This window comes from Melitaea cinxia, chromosome 5 (genome assembly GCF_905220565.1).
Source record: "Melitaea cinxia chromosome 5, ilMelCinx1.1, whole genome shotgun sequence".
NCBI classification, from domain to species: Eukaryota; Metazoa; Arthropoda; class Insecta; order Lepidoptera; family Nymphalidae; genus Melitaea; species Melitaea cinxia.
In genome coordinates, this window is record NC_059398.1 from 14,517,797 (window position 1) to 14,543,588 (window position 25,792).

At 30.4% G+C, this 25,792-nt stretch overlaps 1 protein-coding gene across 1 annotated transcript in view; it reads right to left on the minus strand.

Annotated features, from left to right (window-relative positions):
- The window catches only part of LOC123653673 (nitric oxide synthase-like), a 42,858-nt gene that overhangs the window by 12,379 nt on the left and 4,687 nt on the right, over positions 1–25,792 (minus strand). The window contains exons 2-5 of the mRNA XM_045589668.1: positions 4,187–4,323; positions 3,722–3,884; positions 1,004–1,095; positions 14–155 (exon numbers count right to left, since the gene is read on the minus strand). Coding sequence (XP_045445624.1) covers positions 14–155; positions 1,004–1,095; positions 3,722–3,884; positions 4,187–4,323 — 534 coding nt within the window. The remainder of the gene's footprint in view (positions 1–13; positions 156–1,003; positions 1,096–3,721; positions 3,885–4,186; positions 4,324–25,792) is intronic.

A 25,792-nucleotide genomic window follows, 5' to 3' on the forward strand; every position in this document is an offset into this window, starting at 1 on the left:
TACTTTTCATTACCTCTGTAAATTCCACTCTAGCCGGATCTCCTAAAACGGTCCCATCTGGTTCCAGGTAACCAGCATAACAGATGAGCTGTGGACTCCATATCCTGTAATCGTGTTTGCCGTCCGTACGTTGGGGAAATATAGTTATCGCTGACCTGGAAATATGTAACGGTTAAATATCCTGATGTGATGATTGTAAGTTAATTTTAGAGAATTTTCAATATTTCTGTACAAATTCAAACTCTGTGATAAAAAAATACCACGAAATATTTCGCAAAGAGAAGCAAATGGTTTTTACATTTGAAGAAGCCTTTAATAGTTTAACTTTTTCATCGTATAAGTATTCTTTGCTTTGAATTTAAATATCTTTCACAAATATGATATTATGATATAATATCAAAAATAGATTCGATTCATTTTATAATAGGCTAAACTTTTGGCATAGTATAACACCTTTTACATATGTGTTGTACCTAATAAAAAGTGAACTCTAATGAACACGCATAGTCCCGTAAACTTTGTCGTAAAACACAATTTTTTTTTATTATTATTGTCCCTCCGTTCATTAAGACAGTTGTGGTGACGTTGGCTTTACCTCTTTTAATTGGCTTTGTTATAACTTTCGTTGCGCACTTTGTTTCGTTTTAAGATAAAAGAATGAAAGGCTTGTCAAACCTCGAAGCCGGTCCATTGACGTTTTAACAAAAGTTTGTCACTTTGGAGTTATCATGACATCACATTTATGCAAACAGCTTTTAATGTTTAGTTTCTTTTACTTTTATTTACTTTTTTCGAATTTTCGACGAAATAAAGTCGAGAGTAAAAATAAGATGGAATACATTATGTACGATAAATAAAATAAAAGAAAGTGTATGATATAATGTAATCTAATGTCAATGAAAAATAAAATAGTCAAGTTATTGATAAATTAAAATACATACATTAAAGGCGATATGAAGTATTCATTAAGTTTAAATACTGTTGCATTGCTTTGATACCTCACCTTATATTCCCTTTGTTAGTTGCGTACTTGATGTGATCACAAAGCGCTCCGAACATCCCGCTTGCGGTGGTTACCTCTCTGCAGTCGAACACCTGTCAAAAGGTAATCATTAATAATTAATTTAAGCATAAAATCAATTACTTTTAACTTCGACGTATTATATATAAAAAATGTTTTAAATCAAAAGCTTTAATAACGAAGAAGTTAATAATTATTCTTAATGCAATTGAAAAATAATTAGGGTAAGGTTACTCAAGTCGTACTACCGCCTAAGTCGTACCTCGGTGATATCCCAGCTGTCGCGTATAAAAATTGTCATGTAATGAGGTAGATTTTAACTAAATAGCCAAGCAAGCACGTGAAAACAATAGGACGGCCGGCCGTGTTGCAGAGCAAAAATAATCAAAAGTAAGTTTTTTCAACAGTTTTCAATTAAATTTTCAGCTCATTCCTAAGTTTTTTTATAAAAGGAACGTAATTTTCAACTTATTTTTTTGTATACGTCTATTTTTAATGGTAATTTGGCAGTCGTTTAGGTACACCTAAACAGTAGATTTTTTTTAGGTTATAACAATAATTTTGTTTTGAAACTTAGAATACCTCACTGCATAAGTCGTACCTGTGCAGAATTCTTTACTCGTACCGATACGACTTAGGCATTCAAAAAATTGTGTGCTTAATTTACTTAATTTTTTTAACCTTTATAATAGTTGAAAGCGAGAAGATGTGTACGGAACTTTAGAGCAGCATCGGAATGGTGAAATCGGATTTAATGAAGCTTGTAGAAGACATAATATACCAAAACCTACATTACGGAGACATTTGAAAGTATTGAATAAGACAACAAAATTTGGAAAACCTAATGATATGTCATCAGATGTGGAGGAGATGTTGGCACAGCATTTGATAAATGTGGAGTCTTGTTTTTTCGGGTTAACTACGACTGAATTTAGAAAACTTGGGTTCAAGCTTGCCGAAAAATTTCAATTACCCCATCATTTTAACAGAGAAAAGAGAATAGCAGGCTAACTCACTTAAACACATTATCTCCTGTTCCTTGCATAACAAAATTAATTAAAAAAATTAATAAAGGTACTAAACCAGCAATGGTCCAGTCCCCACAAAAATGAATTAGAATCCAAGGAAAACATAAATAAAAGAAAGAAGCCTGTATTGGATATTAAAAAAATCAAAACAGAAAATAAACCCACAAAAAGAAGAAAGACGGACGGAACATCTAAGAAGAACAAATAAATAAAAGGAAAAGAATCGTGGCTATGTCAACTAGGTAAGGAAGATTATCAAGAAAATATGATTCAGTGTCTAAAATGTAAAGGTAAGGTGTACCCAACGGTACATGACCGATGTGCTGGCATCGAAAGTAAAATAAAAAAATACGTTTGTGATATCTGTCTTCAACCACAATAATTGTCTAAGCTTAACTTTGTATGATTATCAAGTTATAATTTTGCTTCTTGGCTTTTTGCTTTTGTTTTTTCTGGCACGAACTTGGGGAGGCATATGTCCAGCAGTGGACTGAAATAGGCTGAGTTGAATTTTGTTTTCTATTTTTAGTTTTTTTATTTTGTAAGTTAGTATGACTGATTTTGTCACTATTAACCAAAGAAAGATATTTTAAGTTGATGTTGGAAATTCAGACTTAATTTGTTTATAAATTTTGTTTATTTTAATGTGGTCTCTTGTTCATCATTACAGCCTATACAGTCCACTGCTGGACATAGGCCTCCACATGTTTACGCCACTTGTTATCACTTAAGTATTTTTCTATATCGTTTATAATATCTTTACTAAAGACTTATTCTAAGTACGATTTAGGCTATAGGTGGTACGAATTAGGCGACTAGGTGCCTTAATCGTACCGAAGGTACATTTGTGAAAATCATTAAAATATCTATATTGCTAAGTGGCTTTTAAATTTCTATGAATATTGATTAAAAGGTAACTAAATGAAGATTAGGTTCGTGCAAAAGATTTTGCTTTATTTGAAATGCATTAAATACTACAACATTATTTCCTTAGGGGGTACGACTTGAGCAACCTTACCCTATTTCAAACATAGTCCCTACAACAATACTGATTTACACTACCATAGTATTAAATTAGTAGCTACTCGTATATTATAACTCAGTAAGAAATATTTTTTTAATTTTGATGTACCGTACCACTTATCACTAAAAGTTTTGTTAAGATGCAATACAATAATAAATATTCTAAGGCTAGGTAATAGTTTAAAAGTGAGTAATGTAAAGGTGAGGAGTAGGGTTACTGCCTTATCAAATACTCTGCTCCACATAGGGCTTATAGATAAAGTTTTCTAGTATTTTTATTTCAGTGAAATAAACCATCATTACGCTTCAGCCTGTAATATCCCACTGCTGGGAATAGGCATCTTTGCCCACGTAGGAAAAGGATCACAGCTTAATGCATCACGCTTTTCAAATGCGGGTTCGCGAATATATTCCGTAATCTGAGTAACGATCGCTATCAGGTGTTCATGATAACAACCAGGACCGACAGCTTAACGTGCTCCCCGAGGCGCGGTGAAAGACCCACAAGGATAACAATTAAACAGGAAATAAATATTTGTATAAACACAAATATCCACTCCGAGCGGGAATTGAAACTGCGGTCGTCGGTGTTTAGCCGCTACCGACACGACACGCACATTAAACCAGAGCGGTCATCAACCATCATTACCTGTAACTTTTTCCATTGTATTCTTCCTATGCATCGCGATGCGTTCCTCCATGCTAGTTTCGCTCCAAAAGTCAGTTCGGCTGTTTTGAGCTGATATGTGCCTTTTTCTTTTAACTCTTTCTCTACTTCTTGCAGTCTTTTTATATGAGCTTCGGTGTTTTCTCTACAAGAAATATATTATTAAACAAAAAATTAATAAATTATTATTATAACTATATTATAATAAATATATTTAACTAGTGCAGACTAAATATAATAAATAAAAAATACACGAATTGTTATTGGGCACTTTTCCTTAAACCTTAAAGAAACCAACCTCTTCGCCTGTCTTGGAAATTGGGTAAGCTATTTAATTTTAATATTAATTAAAATATGCTCAAATATGAATTAATCTTAAAATTATTATGTATTATCATTACATATATGTATTTAATGTAAAAAATAAAATAAATAAGTTATCCTCACCTGTATATTGAAGAAAAATATTGTTTGAGAAAAGCTTGAGCCTCTTTGTACACTTCCTCTACACTTCTCGGAGTATCTCCTCTGTTTGGAATGTCCATAATACTATTTTGACAGACTGCCGCGGAACATTTTGTGTTCTGTGAAAAAAAAAAGTTATGTTTAGTCAGTTTGAGTTGCTATGATGTTTAATCAGTTTGAGAACTTGCTTCTTGGTAAGGTATAATGTTTTGTAGAGATAGAAGACGGTTATTTATAACCATTATGAAACCGTTATTAAAACTTATTTACTAAACCAATTGATATTTAGTTACTTAAAGTATAAGTAGTACCAATTAAAAAAATTACACAAATGAATTGTTACCGGTTCTAAAGCTAATTACATATAGCTGTTAAAATAACTGTAAAATAATTCTTTAAGAAAATGCTTAAATGTGATAAATAATGTATAATGTAATAATATATAAACAATATATAATTAATATAATGTAATAATAGTTTTCATAGCATTTGTTCGTGCGCGTATTTTTATCTTACTAGGTCACATAAACAGATATATGTTTATTATATTTTTATTTCGTTTTTATCCTTTAATTTACAAACATATTACAAACAGAATTCTTATAAAAATATTATAGTTTTACACGTAAATTCATAACGTCATAATTTTATGCGTTATTTTTTAACAAAATCTAAGAATGCTCTGGAAAGGTGCAAAATACTTTTAGCGTTTAAGCTATTAGACGAAACCCGAGGAATGCTTTGAAACGCTGTGAGGTATCCATTTTCCTTGTTATTGTACAAAGCTACCGCACGCTTAAGCGCAATGTGCAGTTTTAACCTATTAAATATCTTTAACAAGGAGCGAATAAAAACTTTTGCCAGTAAATATAAAAACTAGCAGACTCGGTGAACTTCTTTCCGGCAAAAAATTGTTTTCGTGAATATACCGTTATATATATTATTCTAACCAGCTTTTCCTGCGACTTCGTCCGCGTCTTGGATATTTACATGTTAAACGTGATTTTGCCAATATAATTTTGTTGACATAGCTTTTTTACATATAAACTGATTGACATGAAACAAACATTAAATTTTAGGTGAATCTTACCGCAATATATCAGTGAAAACCTAATCTAAATCGGATAAGCCGCTTCTGAGATTAGCGTGCACAAACACACAGATAAACAGACAAACAGACAAAAATTCTAACAATCATTGTTTTGGGTGTTATTTGCTTTGATAAAGGTACGAATAATATTTTTCCTCGTATATCTTCCACGTAAAGACAGCAATCCGTTACATTTTTATTATGTGTATTGATTTTCGTTCTGAAGATATCATCATTATTGTTCGGAAATGATGCGCATACATACATGTAGTTTAACGAAATTCACCTTTATTTAAAAGTGTCCTCATACAAATGAGATCTCTAGTAGATTATGAAGTTTTTTTCTTTAAATTATATTATAAAGAAAGATAAATCAAGATGACTCATAATAAATGCCATAAAACATCGCGTTACAACTCCTACATCGTACAAAAACTATAGACGTGAAATTCAAAAAGAGTGAAATCGCGAGTAACGGCTAGTATCCCTATATACTCGTAATCCATATTAGGACTACAGTGCAATCAAGCGAATTAAGAGTTACTTGAAATAATTTTAGCTCCACCTTCATTAAAAAAGAGGGCTGCGAGTAAAGTGCTCGTTCAAAAAAGGCAAACTTGACAGTGTTATTAAGAACATTTGAAAAACCTGAATATAAGGCTTCAGGTACATATAATGAAAAATGTGCTGGAAAGGTTTTATAAATAAATGTAAATAATTTGGTTTTTCAATATTATAAACCAATTTTCAAGTTATCGTTAGTATTAAAACGTTTTAAGACCAACCATATAATTAGTGCGACATAAAAAAAAGAAAAAATTATTCGTTCCGATCCGCTATCTGATATAGAATTTTTTGTTAAAAAATTGTTTCCATACTAACACTTATTCCTATTATATTCGTAGGCAAGATTGTTCCACAAAAAAAAGCATACAAAACCGATTAACCGACACACACAAAACTTCCTCAAACGCATATAATCATACAATTATGTAAAACATTCTGAAAATGGGTATTGGGTAGCGCCGATTCAAAAGTGCTTTTGGTCCGCATTTGAATAAAAATATTTTTGATTTTGATTTATAAATTTGTGAACCATTATCGTCGTGTTACATTAGCTAAATAATTAAAAGACGTCAATAAATCTAATATTCAATATTCTTTTGTACAGAACAATGTCTAAGTTAAACTGAAAATCTCTTCAAGATATTTAACGTCAAATAAAACCATTTATTTAAAGGGAAACTGTTAACAATCGTAATTGGATTGATTTTCATGAATAAATTAGGCTCGCGGTTGTAATTTGCTCCAAGTTGCTTAAGAAACACGACGATAGTAATCGCAGCGGGGATTTGTTCTACCGTGCGAAATCTCTAGGGAATTCAAATAAGGATGTTAAAAATTTTGTGAATTGCGTTTGTTAAAATCAAACCTTTTTTGTCGTATATTGTACTGAATATGATTATTTTTAAAGAATATTATTATTTGTAAAGAGTATGTATGTATGTACATACGGACAAATAATTCATAATCATGTAGAAAAGATATTTTTAAAATAATGCAACTCTATAAAGATGCATATTTGAGTTAAAAGTTAAGTTTATACCAACTTTTTAAGCAGTTTCAATGTATTAAATTTAAAATTAATAATTCAGTATTATTATAATTTGTAGTATTTTCTAGCAGTGTCAGAAGAAAGTTCTAGAATTGGAATGAATTCTTGATGACCTAGCTGTCAAATCAGAAATAGAAGTGAACATTTTTTTTAAATTATCTTTGTTAATGTTATCTATGATAATTATAACATTATAGTTTAAGTTAAATTCTTCAGAAACTACAATATTACATTAAAATATTGTACCGTATTATAACAAAACAATACACATAAATATATTTTTCGACGATTTCTAAACTAAATCTATACCAATACTATAAAGCTGAAAAGTTTGTTTGTGTAAGCATGCTTATCTCAAGAATTCCTTGTTCGAAATGAAAGTTTTTTTTTTGGATAGCCCATTTACCGAGGAACGCTAAACAGGTTTTTCCTTAAACTAACGCGCGTCAAACTAAAGTTAGTGATACAATAAAAAATGTGCAGTTAGTGATATCTCTATGTAAAAATATTTATTTGCTAGCTAAAAAAAATTTTGTTCAGTTACTACTACTCCTTACTAGATCAGCTATTTGCCAGTGAAAGTCGCGTTAAAATAGGTCCAGCCGTTTTAGAGATTAGCTGGAACAAACAGACAGACAGACAAAAATTGTAAAAAAAATATTTTGGTATATGTACCATGTATACATCCATATGCATTTAGTAATAAGCGGTTATTTTAATATTACAAACAGATAATCCAATTTTATTTATTTGTATAGATAACTAGCTGACTTCTTTCTTTTTAACGCTATTCTTTCGTCAATATATCGATTATTTTATTTTGTTTTCCTGTCCTGACAGTAACGAACATAAAGAGGATTTTCCAATTTGCTGTCGTTTGAAAGATACATGCGTACATATAATTCGGAGATCCATTTTATTATGTACCTATATATCTATATCTGTATACCTAATATAGATTTCATTCAGATACCAATAGCTATGAATTGCGCATACTAATTATTCCAAGCCACTTAAGAAACATGACATCAACATGTAATCTGGTCTCCACACTTGTGAACAGTTCTCTAGGGATCTGTCGATTACTAAGTTCGAGGTTCAATGTGTTTCATTATATGGAAAAGAATCATACTGATTGAGTCACATGTTATGGAAGTAATGAAATTACTCATAAAATAACTATTACGTTATTTATATAACTTTACTAAAGTTAACAGAGCTAAGTTTATCAGTAACTGTATATTCGCTTAATGAGAATAAATATACTTATAATTTTCATTTCATTACTTCATTGACCAACAATTTAAAATGAAAATCAAAAACAATTTTATTCAAATAGGCCCAAAGAGCACATTGGAATCGTCATTTTACAAATTTTAAATTGATTATTTATTATTTTTGTACAAGTAAAGCTTCGGATTGTAGATTCTGCGAAGAAGATTCGGCAAGTATCTTCGCAATTACTCTTTTGAAAATAATTTATAAACTGTGTTTTAATACACAATACAACAAACAAATACTACAAGATATATATATTGTAAGAATGAAATTTAGGCAATAATGCACATAGTGTCTGCACTTAAATATTTGATCCACGTAATCAAAGAAATTTAAAACAACCTATTATCATTTTATAAAACCTTACATGTAACACTTAACCTTTTTTTTCATATATTGATATTTAAAATAAAATATTATTCTGTGCTATTATATTCTCAGGCCTGTTTTATTTTCTACATTGTTCGTCAATTCGGGATGAACTTATACTTTTTTCTAGAGACCTTAAATAATAATTGTGTTCACTCGCAAAAAAAAACCGACTGCATTTACATCGACAAGTAATACAACGTTTTAATATCATATCGAAAATCCACCGTTCCAACGGGGATCGAACCTACATCTCCGACTGACTGTGCCGGTGCTTGGGCCAATTAAGCTATGAAACGATGTACCCGTTAGATCGAAATTTTTGATATGATGATTTTTATATTCGGTTCTAAGCGACCGCGGCATTATAGGCCAGGCAACCTTTGGGCAGAGAACTAAATAAGGAGTGTGGGATGGAGCGCAAAAATTTTATGTAGCATATACATGTAAGTAAAACGTTCTGAGGTAACTAACACAATAAAAAAAATACAGCCGAATCGAGAATCTCCTCTTTTTTTAGGCCGCTTAAAAACAGTATTGATTGATATAAACGTATAACTAATTCGCCTCTAACTTAAAAGGAATTATACTCATGCGAAAGAATATGCCAAAAAATTGTAGTACAACAGCTGTAAATTACTTTGTACACAAAAGTGCATTATATACTCGTATATTATAAAATAATCTGTTTTGTGTATCAATGTTATTTTGGTAGCTATACTTTATTGCAATTACCTGTAGGAGTTTAGTTACCGTGAATTTAGTTCATAGAAAATTACATAAATAATACTCATCAGCATTCATTACAAGCGAGTAGTAACAATAAACATGATAGTCACTGTGTATTTAGTATGAAACGACGGCAGCAACGCTTGGTTACTATGAGGAAATAATTTCGTACATCACTAGCAATGCGCACAGGCTTGGTATCAGTGCAGTTTTTTTAACAAGAAAGGGAAAAGACTAAAAGAACATTTACAAAGACCCATAAAAAACTCAAATTTTATTGAAATATTTTTAAACACATCAAATAAAGCGTACATTGATAACAATAATTAATAAATTGTCAAAGGCCCAAAAACTATTACATTTAATACTGGCGATTAATTTACAAATATATTTTTAGATTCGCTTAGTTTTCAATCGACATTTTTGAAATTATAGAAAAATTCTATTACTTAAAAAGGTTTTAAATTTTTCAAAAGACGTTCCAAGACCGTTTTATTAAATTTCAATAGTTGGAAAATTTTTAGATATTGAGATCAGTGCCTGATTTTGTCGCTATTATGTGGATTTTCAAGTAACGTTTTTCGTCAATAAAGGGACTTAAAACGATTTTCGGTTTATATGGATTATTTATTTAATAAAATTATATTAACTAAGCATTTGTTGCGCTTTATAACAAGCGGATACTATAAATTATAGACGTCTATAAAACCAGGAGCATTGCAAGCACTTTGCCGACCTTACACCTGACTGTCCTCAGGAGTTCGGGCGACCTTAATTACTGAAGGAACACAACACTGCTTGACTGCAGTATCGGCTGTGATCTTCAGTAAGGTTCAGGTGCTTTAGCACTAGCAAATATCTCCTGCTGCCCTAACTTCTCGTGATTTATTTGAACCTTCGACTTCGTTTGCACTTGCTATACTGTAATACTGTATAACTGTTAGTTCAAAAGCTAGTGTAAGTACAAGTTTCTACCTTAATGAGGTTATGTCTATTTCTGACCTAACAAATCGAAAACCTAGAAACATTTACGGAACTATCTTCAAAGTATCTCCTGTTTAATATAAAAGTTAACCAAATACAACTAAGAGCAATTAAGTAAACATATTGACCTTTACCATTTCTCCCAAAGTGGCAGTGCTGAATTTCGGGATAAATACTATTAATTTAATATCCTGAGTATCGCGAACTATGTGGCTATGTATGTATAAATCATAGTTTAATTTAAATTTATACATAAAATATACAGATCAAAACAAAGACAGATTAAAATGAAAAAAAAATAGTGTCGGTTATATAATATATTTAATTTAATATTTATAATTAATTATTTTGTTGCCTTATTATGTTTATTTCTGTTTTTCTTTTTTGTATGCTGTTTTTTCATTGTATGGACCTTGTCTTAAATAAACGTATTATTATTATTATTGTTGAGTTTACAAAAAATAACTTTCTTAATATTCTTATATACATAATTGGAACAGTGTCAATTTTAGTGCAAAAATAGTCTCTGTAACTAACACTGACTGGATTATAAACCATTATCTAACTTTACGTATAAAACAGCATAATTAACCGAAAATAAAGAAAAATTCAACAGAGCCATTGACATAATGGAATGGAGCGCTCCATTAGGTTATAATTATACATATAATAAAAAATGTTAATTCAAATGTAACAACATAGAGACGAAAATAATTTTTACAGTTTATTTGAATTAATTTTATTTAGTCTGACCAGCGCTTTATGCACGTCAGGTATAGCATACCAATTTTTACGAATCTCATGCTACTATATAAAATTCACACACAATACACACAATAATATTCATACACTCACGCTACACATCTTTTAGTTATAAGGACCGTTTTAAATAATTTAGCATCATCCCGGTGTTAAACAATCGTACATTAGGTAATTACTAACAACTACGTAAAAATAATGTCTTTATATATTTAGACGTCAAGGACAAACATCTAAGTTATATGCAATTGATGATAAACAACATAATTGTGCTAACTAAATAAAGTTTTATATACGTTTCTATATTTTATTTTTATCGATTTATTAATATTAATTAATACACTCAATATTGTTTGTCTCTAAGACTTTAACCTCAGGACTTTACAATATGTGACAGAAGTAAAATAAACGTGGTGAAAGTGACATTTTCTATCCACGTGACACTGGTAAAATTGACAGTGCCTTCTGGCACAACTGAAAACCATTAATCCCAATAATAATAATAAAAGTGACATTTGATAGGCTTGTTATTTCAAGAGTTTATATTTAAAATATTTGTACGGTAAGAATATTCATTTAATATGAAGATACTAATGCGTTTCCAATCCGGTTTTGATTTCGTCGCCACGTGTATGTTCAACAAACAATTTGTGTTAACATAACCATAAATGTCGTAGCGCTTGACATCCTGAATAACATTTTATACAACATAGTTATATAACTATAAGTAACCAAATTATAGTTTACGTAGTTTAGGTGCTAATTATTAAAAAACTGCGAAACTCTTGCGAACTGCCAAACGCTATACTACTACTATATGCATAGTTCAAATAGTTGTCCTAATTTTTAATTCGTTAACGACCTTCTATAACGTATATCTAAACTTAAAAGCCATTCTCGAGTTGTGTACACAGTAACATATTTACCAACAATTCATATTTATATAGATAAATGTGATAATTTTCGACTAATGAATGGATATTAATAAATGGTCACGATGTGGTGAATCTATATTTAGCGTGTAATAACTAAAGTAATACTATTCAACTAGCAAACTGCTCTGGTTTCACACACTTTGTTTTATTTTGCCGTGGAAACTCATAATCATATATATGTTAATCAATCAATAATTATAAATGAGTATTTAGAAATATAGCCACCTGTATGTGTATTTGTATAATAGTTTTTAATACATTTAAGCACAAATTGTTTATGGTAGCTTAATTCAATTATTACAAATGACTAAAGGAAAACCTTAATATACTGCTTATCGTGAACTTCAAGACTTCACGATCACACACATAACCAAGAAACCGACCAAACACGTGTTCTACAATTATTATCCATAAACTTAAACCGAAATTATATTGTACAAATTTTGATATTATTATGCCAATTTTAAGTTTGTTGTGTATTCTAGGTAATTTGGCTTTGAATTCGAGTGAGAGATTGGGAAAATATCATAATTTAAGGGCTAATTTGATAAATAAATCAAATAACTTAATAAAGAAGGATGTAAAGCATTACCACAACATGCGACAATTCATAAATCATAAGAAAATGCACAATAAATAGCTGCGGTCCACGTTTGAACTGCGTAATTTTCGATCCCTTTAAAATTTTGGCATAAAAAGTAGCACATACAAAAGTTAAAGAGAAACAAGTATCCATCCGTCCGTCATAAATTTTCGCGGTTATAATACCAGTAGGATTTTAATTTATTAAAATACTAGCGACCCGGCCCAGCTTTGCACGAGTGCAAAAACTGTAAGTATTCCCTCTACTATATTATACATGTATTATACATATAAACCTTCCTCTGGAATCACTCTATTTACTTTAGTAAACCGCAAAATCCGTTGCGTAGTTTTAAAGATCTAAGCATACAGACAGCGGGAAGCGACTTTGTTTTATATTATGTAATGATATGCAATCTTCATGAAGATGCAAGAGGTTCTCGTAAGAAATAATGATAAATTCAAATCTAATCGAATCCTACATATCCGCTATATGTACGTATCTATATGACCTTATTATATGTTAATAATCCACGTTGTTCCATGTCATTGTGTCAGTGTGTACATTCAAGCTTGATCCGAGCCAATCAACCTCTGCCTCGGTTGTTCTAATGACGTTTATTGATAGACCCTGACTGGGATACTGTGGTCAGAACTTACATTGGCATAAATGTAAGCAATTGAAACGATTGTTTTGCTAATAGAACGTTGAAACATGTTACTAGTAGACAAACGTGACAGTTGATTGTATATACGAATATTTGTTGAGATATGCTATGTCGGTAAAAGAATGTTAGGGATGAATGTCGAAGGACGAAGAGCGATCGGCAGACCGAAAAAGCGATGGATGGATTGTGTGAGTGAGGATATGAGAAAGAAAGGAGTAAGCACTGAAGTGACGAATAATAGAGAGGAATGGAAGAGAAAAACATGTTGTGCCGACCCTACATAAGTGGGATAAGGGCAGGAAGATGATGATGATGATGATGACGAATATTTGTTGAGACTATAATTTTAACAAGACAGTAAAATTTCAAGTTACAAAGTTTTATGAATAAATAATTGTTTTTGATCTAGAGTTATGATAAGAGATAAATGTGTTTATAGATTGAATAAGAACTTCATTAAAATATTTACAGTTAAATTTGAAGAGATATCTGGATATAGAAATCACAAACGTTGTCTATAAATAACTGTTTATGTATAACTTCCTATGTTTACTGGAGTAAGTTATAACAGTCATTAAAAAAGTGATTCACATTCTTTATTTCTAATAACAAAAAGTCATTCATCATTTTTAAAAACTCGTAATAAAATAATTTGGTATTTCCTTAGTTTCACATAAAAACACGAAAAATAACTAATATAACGATACTAAGTAATTAATTTCACGATTCCTTTCATCTTTTTATGATTTTGAGACTATAAATAAGTATGATATGACTCACACAACTCACTTAAGGAGAACTAGATAACGCCAGTGTTTTTACCCGAGTAGCGCATCGATATTTTATATTGATTGCTAAATATTTTCAAGCATAAAATTTTTGAAATAAAACTCTTTACAACAAAAAACATACAATTTTTAAAATAAAACCCTTAAAATTTTAGCAGATCTGTTTAGCTTTGTAATGTTAGTAAAAATGTTTAATATATATGGCGTAAAATAGATTTTATTCAAGTTTATTAAAAAATATTAGATATTATCGAAAACTAAGACGAACAAAATAAGCATTATTTTTCATACCTAGTCGAATTTTTAACTAGAAAATAATTAAAATTGTCAATTTATTATTTAGACGTCAAACTGAAATGAAATTAGAAATGAATTACTCAGCTTTTATTACAATGCATCACATTTAATCACCATTCAAAAAAGTCAAATGATACGTTTCGACATTTTAAAATCATTCTAGGGTCCATTGTCTCCTAGTTTTTTTGTTAACAGACCCGGATGAACTACGGACAATGACGTTCGTCATTTAATCGGGTTCACTGCACCTTAACCGTTATTACCTAGAAATGACTGCCACATAATTGGCATAACAACTGGGAAACTATCTTCGTAGCATTCAGCGTCAGTGATTCATAGAAATAGGTAGTAATTTGCTTCAATAAATTGCAGTTTTAGCTTTTTAAGGTTGGTATTAGGTTTTTGTACATGAAAAAAGGATGTATAGAAACTCTAGAAAAGCTGTTATAACAAAAACTCTTTTAATTAGTATTATATTTTTGTTGTATATCAATGGATGTAATAATGAGTTATTGCGAAAGTGCAATTATAAATACAGAGGATCGACAGAATAATAAAAAAGCCTATGATAAGGTTTACAAACCTATAAATATATTTTCATTACATTCCTGTAAATATGTTTTCATTTTCAGAATTAAAATCGCAGTCTTATTGACATAATAGTCGTATATTTTAAGAAATATTAAAAACTACCACATTACAAACACCTACACATACTTTTTGCTTTAACGAACCCGCAAAAATACATAAACTCGCCATTAAAATGTATCCTTACATCCTCTGACTTTTCATGAATACAACAACAAGTCCAATATAGTCCACATCTCTTCTAAATACACATTACTGGTTTTTGTTAGTGTATAAGCTCAGGTCCGATTAGCTAAGTAGGTCATTTATCGTCAAATATAAACTCCGAGTTGATTGCAATATCATGTAGTTATTTATTATATCTTGTATACAAACAATAATATTTAAACATTGTTACGGCTGATAATTAGGTTTTTATCAGTTTTATCTTATACGCAATGTCATGGTGAAAGCTTTTTGTATTAAGGTATTAATCATATTGCTTAATGATATGAAATGCACTTATCACGATGTTTCAACATATTATTATATCTTTTTTTTTTTGCGCCTAGAGCATTTATTATTGAAACAATCAGAAACGAAACAATGAAAATTTTTATGTAACAAATTGTTTACTAATCTCTCTATATTATGTAAATTTCAAAAACAGATTATTTCAATTATTCATAAAAAGACAAAACATTCGCAAAAGAACAAACAAGGATTCTAGGATCATTTAATCCTCAGTTTCATTTTAAAAAAGTGTGTTTGTTACATACATGTCTACGTTATGTACGCACGTAAGAAGTTATACTTCATTGGATAACTAACTTCACGTTGCTAACTTCTTCTTCGTTGAGAAGCTAACTTCAGGGTGTCGGATGCTTTTGTGACGGTATGCGCGCACATCGTATAAACTATTTTTAATTTACTCTTATCATTTTTCCATAATGCACCAAAAGAAGTATAACTTCAAAAATTGTAGGTATAAGAACCATAGTAACAAAAGCAAAGATTCTTACTTGTTTTGAATAAAAAACAAGAAAAGTAAAAACTGAATTTTATACACAAGAAAGAAAAAAAAACACATAATAACCGCGTCCGTGCGGGTTTTCCCGTATCCGTTTCTCACAATTGAAACTCGTCTGCGGATCGTCTGACATGAATACTTTTAAAACTTTTTATTTTCTTTTGCTAACACAACTCTTGACTTCATTAAAGAAATAAAATAAACAGATACCGTTCAAAAATGTGACGTCTATTTTCCTTAAAGAAACACCAGTAGTCCTGATGACAACATAAATATATAAATAATAATAAATAATCAAATTCAAATATTGTATAATTTTGAATTAAAAAGACATTTAAATAATATATATAAAAGCATAAAAACAACCCACGTGCTTAATTTATTACGGTATCGATTTTTAAAGACATGGGCGTAGTTGTCTATAAAATCGAACATTATGTGATTTAAACAATAAATTAAATCAATCAAAATAAAGAACAAAATAAGCGCTTAGCGCTTACTGTCTTCCCATAAGACGAGAACTCAAATTACCTGTTCAAAATTATAAAATTCCCTGTTCAAATGCAATCCAAACCTAAAGGCCCAACGATCTAAACAAAAATTTATCGTGAGAGCAATAGCCGCTTAATGTGGCTATATCATCCTATCTAGGCGAATTCTGTCAATAGTCTAAATATAAATGATTACCTAAGGATGTAACTTAAAAATTACTTAGATTACAAAAAGACGTTAATGTTGTCTGTGTGCCTTTTTTAGTACTATGTGTTAGAACTAGGAATGTGAAAAAAAAAACATGTTGTTAGTCGGTTTAATAATGTAATGAAAAGCGTATGATATACGTAATAATTAAAAATAAAGTGTGAAATTAATGAGATACAAAAAGCCTAAAATGACAAAATAAGAACAATAATTTACGATCGAGTGGGTCATTTATATGAACTCGTGATTTACATCAATTGGTGTGTAATAAATTAATAAAAGAGCACTAACAAGTGATTCGAGCAACTCATTTGTTATTTTATAACAAACACGTTATCGACAGACGAATCTTTGTGGTTCAATTAGCGCCTTTGTGCGCGGTATCATTCTCACGGAGAAGTCTTTTGGGAAAAAGTTGCTCATTGTTGCGTAATTTCTTTACGGGCCTTACCCTGAACAGATACTAAACGAAATTAACATGAATATTGACAGTTTGTTATATTAAAAGATTTTTTTTTTTGAGAAGCCCATTTTGTTGTGCCCATGACTCCTCCTTGACTGCTCGTGGAATTTTAGACTATATTTATCTCGAGTCTGGGATGCAATAATCATGTGTTTATTCTTCGAACAATTATGTTGCTATACCAATTGGATGTTACCATTTTAGTTGCCTATCTTACGAACAGACGACGATTATGAAAAAGCAATATCAAAAATACGCATTAATATTGTTAATTTTAAACATAGGGGAGAAGTGGCATGAAAGAGCCAGGTTTTGAAAGAGCCACTTCTATTATTTCGGTAGTTTAGGAACGGATTTGCTTGGTGATTTTATTTTTAAGTGGCTGCACTGATTCCCCGTCACCTACAAACATTTGGCAGTTCACCGGTATCAACGGACGCCGGTGCATTGAGTTAAAGTTTTTGACACTAAAAAGTAAGTATTTTACTTCATTTAAGATGTTTTTTGATATTTTATTGTAAAAAAATATAGGTACATGGATTGTAGACTGAGTTTGTGGATATATTTGGCTTTGCAGCTGCGTAACAACTGAGTCGCAAAAGTTTTGATATTGTTATTATTTTGAAGGTTATATTTTTTTTAAGAATAAGTTGTGAAAGAGCCGGGTGAATGGGCCATAAAAGAGCTGGCTCTTTCGTAACCGGCTCATTCATAACCCTGCATCTGAAATTTACAAAACCACCTGAAGCTCACGAAGAAAATGAGGCAACAGACCAGAATATTAGACCATCTCTCCATTTAACCCGGTTGCGATGCCGAGTACTTGAAGGCAACAAATTATATCACCGGAAATGATAAGACCATTTTCTAAAGTGGCACGACAAAACACGACAAGCAATAACAGAAAAATGTCGTCTGCCATCGTAACTGACACACCCGAAAATAAAAAATTAGAAGAGAAAGAGGATAATGCAAAGAAAACAAAAAATACTAAGAAACTGACTACAATACAGTCCATAAAAACCATTAATACAAAATCAACAATAAATCAAGAAAAATCCGTACTGCAAGGTGACTCTGATTCGTCTGACTCTATCGTATTCATCATTACAGCCTATACAGTCCACTGCTGGACATAGGCCTCCACAAGCTCACGCCAAAAATAACGTGAACTCATGTGTTTTGCCCATAGTCACCACGCTGGGCAGGCGGGTTGGTGACCGCAGTACTGGCTTTGTCGCACCGAAGACGCTGCTGCCCGTCTTCGGCCTGTGTATTTCAAAGCCAGCAGTTGGATGGTTATCCCGCCATCGGTCGGCTTCTTAAGTTCCAAGGTGGTAGTGGAACTGTGTTATCCCTTAGTCGCCTCTTACGACACCCACGGGAAGAGAGGGGGTGGCTAAATTCTTTAGTGCCGTAGCCACACAGCACTCTCTCGTATTGGTTGAAGTAAAAAAAAGGTTGTTCGAAGAAAAACAAACTCCAAAACAAAGAAAAATAGTGATGATTGCGTACTTTGTCACAAAACATATGAAAACAGTGATGAACATTGGTTTAAGTAAAATTTTGTTCTGTTTGGGCTCACGAATCCAGTGGAATTGAGGGGAAATTTAACTTCTTTTGCAAGACATGCTTCTAATTTTAAGAAAATGACATTATATTCTAAAGTTCCTAAAAAGTCTGAATCTCAAAGTTAAGCAAATTCATAGTTAACACTTTAAAGCTCAAAGTGAGCAATATTTTTTTTGAAGTTGTTAAAGATTTAACGATGTTGTTTTTGATAGAAGATATTATTTTTTTGTTTGTTAAATTTTTGAGATTGTTATTAATGAAAAATAATCCGCCTCTAATATATTAAGATTATATATATTATAATAGTTATGACTAAATAATATTTTAAGATTAATGACTTAAAATGACTGATAGAATTATTATTTTTTTAAAGTCATTAGTTTATAATAAAAAGAATTTGTTAGAATTGTCGTTTTTTTGTTTTTTTTTTATAGGACAATAATTATTATTCTGCATAATTTTCATAATTACACTTTATAATACTGACTGGCTCATTCATAACTTTTGGTGGCTCTTTCAATACCGAATAGTTATGAAACAGCCAAAAGACACATTTTTTAAAAATGAACACAGCACTGATTTTTGTAATGTTTTTAAGGTTTTTTCGTATGAAATGACATACTTTATTAAATAAATAATAGTTTGACAAAAAAATATCGTTATTTTTTTCATTAAAAGTATATTTCTTTGCTCTGTTTAGTAAACTGGCTCTTTCATGCCACTTCTCCCCTACATATTTAGTTTGGTAATTTTTAATAACTTAATAATAATATTTAAAAAATACATTATGGTATGGTTAAACAAGTAAAGGTATATAACAAGTAGTGGTCACCCAGTAGTCGAAGTTCCACAATAATGAAAAAATTTAAATAAAAAAAAAAACATAAAATAATGATAATAATAAAGAACCTTTTTTTTAATTTTTCAATTTAACTACAGACTTTGACAATCACTAAAAGGGTATAATATGCGTATGTTTGTCAAATGCATGGTATTGTGTGTAATGTTTTTTTTTTATTGATTTGATATATTTTTATGCATAATTAAAAAAAATATTATCATTCTGCACTCCTTCTCTATATAAACTATAAGTGTACTAAAAATCATACTCCGTCCGCACAATTTTCGTATTATATCATCAGTTTTCGTAAGGGGTACAAAGTTTTTGCTTCACGTATTAATAATATACAGATATAAATAGTGACGGAACCTCGTGAACGAACAATAATCAAAATTGTGATTTACGGTGCCGCTAATATAACAAGATTAGATACGATTAAAGTTCCCATCATCGTGAGAAACGTGACTTTGTAACGGTGAAGCCTAAGAACCGCAGATTATACCTAATACTGTCAATATCATTTATTTATTTATTTAATTGTCTTGCCAACTAAATACTAATAATTCTAAAGATTAAAAATATTAATAAAATCATTTAAAAATGTGTATTTTAATTAAGGTATGCACAAAATTAAAAAAAAAAATTTACAAAATAAAGAGATTTGAAAAAATACAAATATTTTTAACTAAGTACAGAAAGAGTTGATACGCATTAAATAATTGAAAACTGCAAACATTTTTGTTTATAAAGTATCCACGCTATAGCAAAAGAGACCGATGCCTCAATTTTCATAAAACTCATTGTAACACCTCGTAATAGAGAAAAGTTTCAGCTGTAGTTTTTTTAGGATCAACATTGACTCGCCCTGACAGCTTAGGCTCATTAAAACTAACGTCTGATAGGAGAGGAAATTTTGCTATTTATAAGGTTATGTAAAAAGGTTATTGAGAGCTGCTTTTTCCTTTTTCCAATGATAAAAACCTAAAATGAGCAAATCTATCACTCTGAGTTCGAATTTTTTGATGCACACCAATCAGGTATGATATTTTGTTTATAAATCTTATTTCAATTTTTTTTGTGAATGTTGAATATTATTTTAGTAAGATGTTACAATAATCCATATGACTTCGGACCAAGGAAGAATAAAGAACTTTCAATAATTCGATTGATTTAAAATCCTTAGAGTTTCTAAAAATAAAGGATAGTATTCTTAAGCACTCATTCAGAGTATTAATTATCATTCAGAGTTATAAAGCGCATCTCACAGTCAATAACCATTATATAATAATTCCCATATCTTTGACTTCAATAACGTTCTTCAATATTCCGTTAATATTATACGCACTCGAGAGCTTGTTAAATTTTCGGGATAACTTTACATGATAACCTTTGTCACGATTTATGGACATCTCACTGTACTGGCACTATTCTGATATCCGGTTTATGTCTTCTTGAAGTTGAATTTGATCTAGACCATTATTTACAATCCTCGAAATAAAATCCTCCAGGTCATCTGCATATAATTCAAATTCTGAGTTGCGAGTATAGTGAGTGTGATAAAAAGAGTAATGGACATAAATACGAGTCTTGTGGAATTGCGAACATTGGTACAATATTTCTAGACTTATAACCATTGATGACCACCCTTTGTGTCCTGTCAGCCAAGTATGAAGTAATAGAATTATTTAAGAGGGGTGTTGTTTTTTGAAAAACCCATGCTGATGATCTGTGATAATATGCTTTTTTTACGAGATCCAGAATCCTGTATTGGTTATTCAATACACGATTATACTGTTTAACTCGTAGATAGATAAAAAATCAATCAACTCACATCCAATGACATTATCATAATTACTAGGTTTGAGGGATCCGTCCTATAACCGAAGTCCTAAATACAGCGAATTACTAATACAGTAATAAGTATGTACGTAACAATACAAAAAAGGTGAGAAATTAGTAATTATTTACTAACTATAATTACATAGATGAGTAAAACGTGTCAAATTAATAGGTTTGTAAGGGAGATTTATGAATTGCCAATTATTTAGAGCAATTACGATATTCTACGAACGTCGATGACTCATAAAATTATTTCCGTTATGTAATTTATGAATTAATAACAGGCGTATACTTGGTAATACAACCAAGGTCTACTTCTACGTAAGAATACTGTATGTTACGTTACGAATATCTTAATTAAGAAAGACCTGTTCGCTTCATTGTAATCATTAAAATGTGTAGCTGCCGCATTAGTTTAAAAAATTACTCGTGGTGATAAGTAATATTGAAAGGGACATTTTTATTTTAGTCTCTTGTAATATAAACAGTTAATCAAAAAATAGAATTTAAAAAAAATACTTACTCCAATGGACATAAATATTTAATAAGTTTGTATTAACTAAGACATATTTTTCATTTTTTTTTATTATTTCATAAAATTATATAATAGTATAGAAATGTTTTCTATTACATTTTTTATCTGATGTGTTGTGTTTTGTTATATTTTTTATTGATTTAAATAAAATTCTCAGTGACGCTCGAAATCCCATTTTAGATTGCTTGTCGAGATATCTGTTCATTATTATCTCAAAGAGTTTCGCTTGACTCGTATTCATGTCTCATGAGAAAATTTCGTTAGATTTTAAATCCGTTTCGATTACCGGTTACTTGCATTTTTTTAAAATTGTTAAAAAAATTCGCATACAAGAATTTCGTTTGATTAGTTTGTAAGACAGTAAGGAAAAACGGTGACAACAACAAAACTGCTTACCATAGACATTTACGGTATTGATCACAATTACGATCACGACTATATCTTTATATATACACATGTTCACACATAATATGTATGATCTTTACACTTAAAAAATTTATGAAAATTCTATGTGAATGACTTTGAAAATGAATTCAATACATTTACAACCTACAACAGACGAAAATAGTATATTGGGAAGTCATTATATTTTAACTAAAATAGCACGCTTAAAAATATTCGTGATTTATGAAAATCACCTTGACTTTAAACGAAATAATTTTAGTACGGTTCACAATTGTCATTACACGGCTATCAAAACTGAGATTATAGTTCAAGATTTCAACTGTGTCTAAAATTAGTTTTACGAATAGAAATGTTTATAAAATGTAAATATTTATTACTCTGTACTCTTTTCTATACAAACTTTAATGAAATTATTATTGTACCAAACTAGAAATATATATAATATCTAACCACGTTTTATGAATTTGTTACCACTGTGTACTTACCTATTTACGTGTGTTGGTATACGTACATACAATACCGATCTGTCTTGCACATACCTAAGTCTTTTATTAATTCTATTAGTGTATTATAAAGTATTAAATATAATAATATCAACAGAACTTACGAATATATTCTACTACTTACAACCCTTTCGTTTTTACAAGAAAACGTACTTGGTAATAGCTCTGTTGTAATAAAACAACACCCAAAAAATATTGCCCCTTAACAAAATGTACTGACATTTTTATTGTTTCCTCACCATCTAACTTTTACGAATAGTTTCCCTTCTAATATAGTTTCTTTTTTTGTAACTAAAATACAAAAAAAAAACTGCTGTTGAAGATTTGCCTTTGATAGTTGTCTGATATAGATATAGATATATCTTTCTTTTCAGATCTTTTTTTTTCTGCTTTTAAGATACGACAACATATATTAATATACATTAACGTTCCTGCTGGGTCGCCTATACCCATATTATTATTTTGATTACACAAAAAAAGTGTAGCATAGCCCCATTAAAAAATAATTGATCTTTGTAAGTTGTTTGTTTACTTTTTTAGTTAAATTATTCGTAAACAAATACTTAAATTGTTTAAGATTTTTAAGGTTCCATTGAGTAATTAAAAGGCAATCAAATCTTAAGCTACCAAAAGTAACTAAAACAGGTGCAGTTTATAAAATCCTTATAATGTGCAAACGAAGTATTTTGTAGTTTAATTGACTAATGTGCTGCTACCCTTACTAATATTATTATAAAATCTATCTATTTCGACCGTTAATACAATATTTATAAGTCTTAATTTGGTCTGTATACAATACGAGACAAAACACGCGTGGTGTACAACTTTATAAAGCGCTTGTCATAATCAGGTCATCAAAATCTATTAATATTTATGAGACAATCTCGAATGTTTACTCTTGTTGATTGGAAAGTGATGTTCATATTGACCACACATTAGCATAAGTTTTAAGTACTGTTTGACTGTTATTTTAATTGCTGTAACATTAGCTTGTTGGAACGTCGGTTTAGACCGAACGACCGACAAAATATTTGTATGGATATGTTTATCAGAAAAGTTTGAATTTAAACTAAAACGAAAAGTTAAGAATGTGTCACTTCAGTACATGTAGAAAAATAGTTTTTTGATTGATCAAATCAATCAATTGAGCCAAAAAAATATAACAAAGAATACATAATACATATATAAAATGATAAGTAATAACGTTATAAAAAAGAACATTATAACAGGTAAATTGGTTGAAAAATAGATGCCAGTTAGTATCGCATCCTCGATGATATAAAAAAACCAGTGTCATTATTTACTTAGCTACCTACAATTAACTATTTAAAATTCGTCATTCGTTTATTACACTTGTAAACGTTACCAAATTATACCAGGAAGATGACGACATACGACTTAAGAATCCAAATGTGAACAATATATAATTATTGAGATTAATTTAACAAATGACTCGAACTAATTATAAAAGTTGAAAATCATAATCAAAAGATCGTGAGCGTAAAGTCCAGGTATTAGAATTCTGGAATTATTTAAAAATGGCGTCTGAGTAGTCAAGATCTGTTAGTCTATAAAAACTTTATACCATTGTATTACATACGTACATTACGTACATACGTACATACGTACATTACATTGTATACATTACGTTTTTGTTTATATTTAATTACCATCAAACACGATCAAACAAAAACAATCGTCATTATCATCATCATCATTCCAGCCTATTGCAGTACACTGCTGGACATAGGCCTCCACAAATTCGCACCAAAAATGCGTGAACTCATGTGTGTTGCCCATAGTCACCACGCGGGGCAGGCGGGTTGGTGACCGCAGGGCTGGCTTTGTCGCACCTAAGACGCTGCTGCCCGTCTTCGGCCTGTGTGTTTTAAGCCAGCGGTTAGATTGTTATCCTGCCATCCAACCTTGTTATCCCTTAGTCGCCTCTTACGACACCCACGGGAAGAGATGGGGTGGCTATATTCTTTGGTGCCGTAGCCACACAGCACAAACAATATTAGAAAGAAATAAAAGTACCTATAAAGTGTTTATGAGATCAAACTGGAGGATACAAAATACCACATTATGAGAGGATCCGAACAATATCTAAACACGTCAGTCAATATCAAACATCAAATCTGAAACTTTTGATAAACTGTACAAGAAGTTTATATCTTTTATATAAAAATGATATTAGTATAAATGAATGAATGACGTTCATCCAAAAATTCAATTCTACGAAAATGTAGGTAGCTAATAACTGTTGTCGAATCACGAATATTAATCATTATAAGATTAAATTTAGCGCAAATGTAATAAACGAAATACAGAAAAACAACTTTTTAGTCACTGTTATAATCGTAAAAGCAAATTGTATTGAAATCACTCATTTGAAAATCTGACGTATAAACAAAGATGTTTGCCTAACTGATGGACGCGTATGCTATATTGGTTTAAATAAAATATTTCACATGATGCAGAATTTTAATTACGAAATAATTTTACAACTAATCTTAAACTAATGTTTCTATTGCTGTGATTGATTACGAACACTTATTTAGAAACTAGATTGGCTTAAAATAGAGCCTGCTGAATGCTTCTCTATGATTCATTTATTGTAAGACCGTAACTCAGAAGTGGTATGCAGTTCCTGTGATATATGTATCTTATTTTAATGCCTCTTGCGCTTGTATTATATAAAAGTCAGTTTAACAAACTATATATATATATATATATAAATGATTATTTGTCTGTATGTCCTTTATAGAATCGTAAACTATGCATTTAATCATGTCATGATCTTCGGCAAAGTGTTGTGCATGAGCCCACAAAAGTTTCTGAGTTGGTACGACCAAAAAAGCGTACCCACGCGCGCAGGGTACAGCTAATGTTTTAATAAAAACATTTTATTACTAATGTCTATTTATTTTATGTTATTGTTCCTAGAGATATTTCTATGCAGAGTAATACTTAATTATTTCACTTATTACAACGTTATATATTTACTTAAATTATATTTGAGCGTTTTAAAAATCTTCGT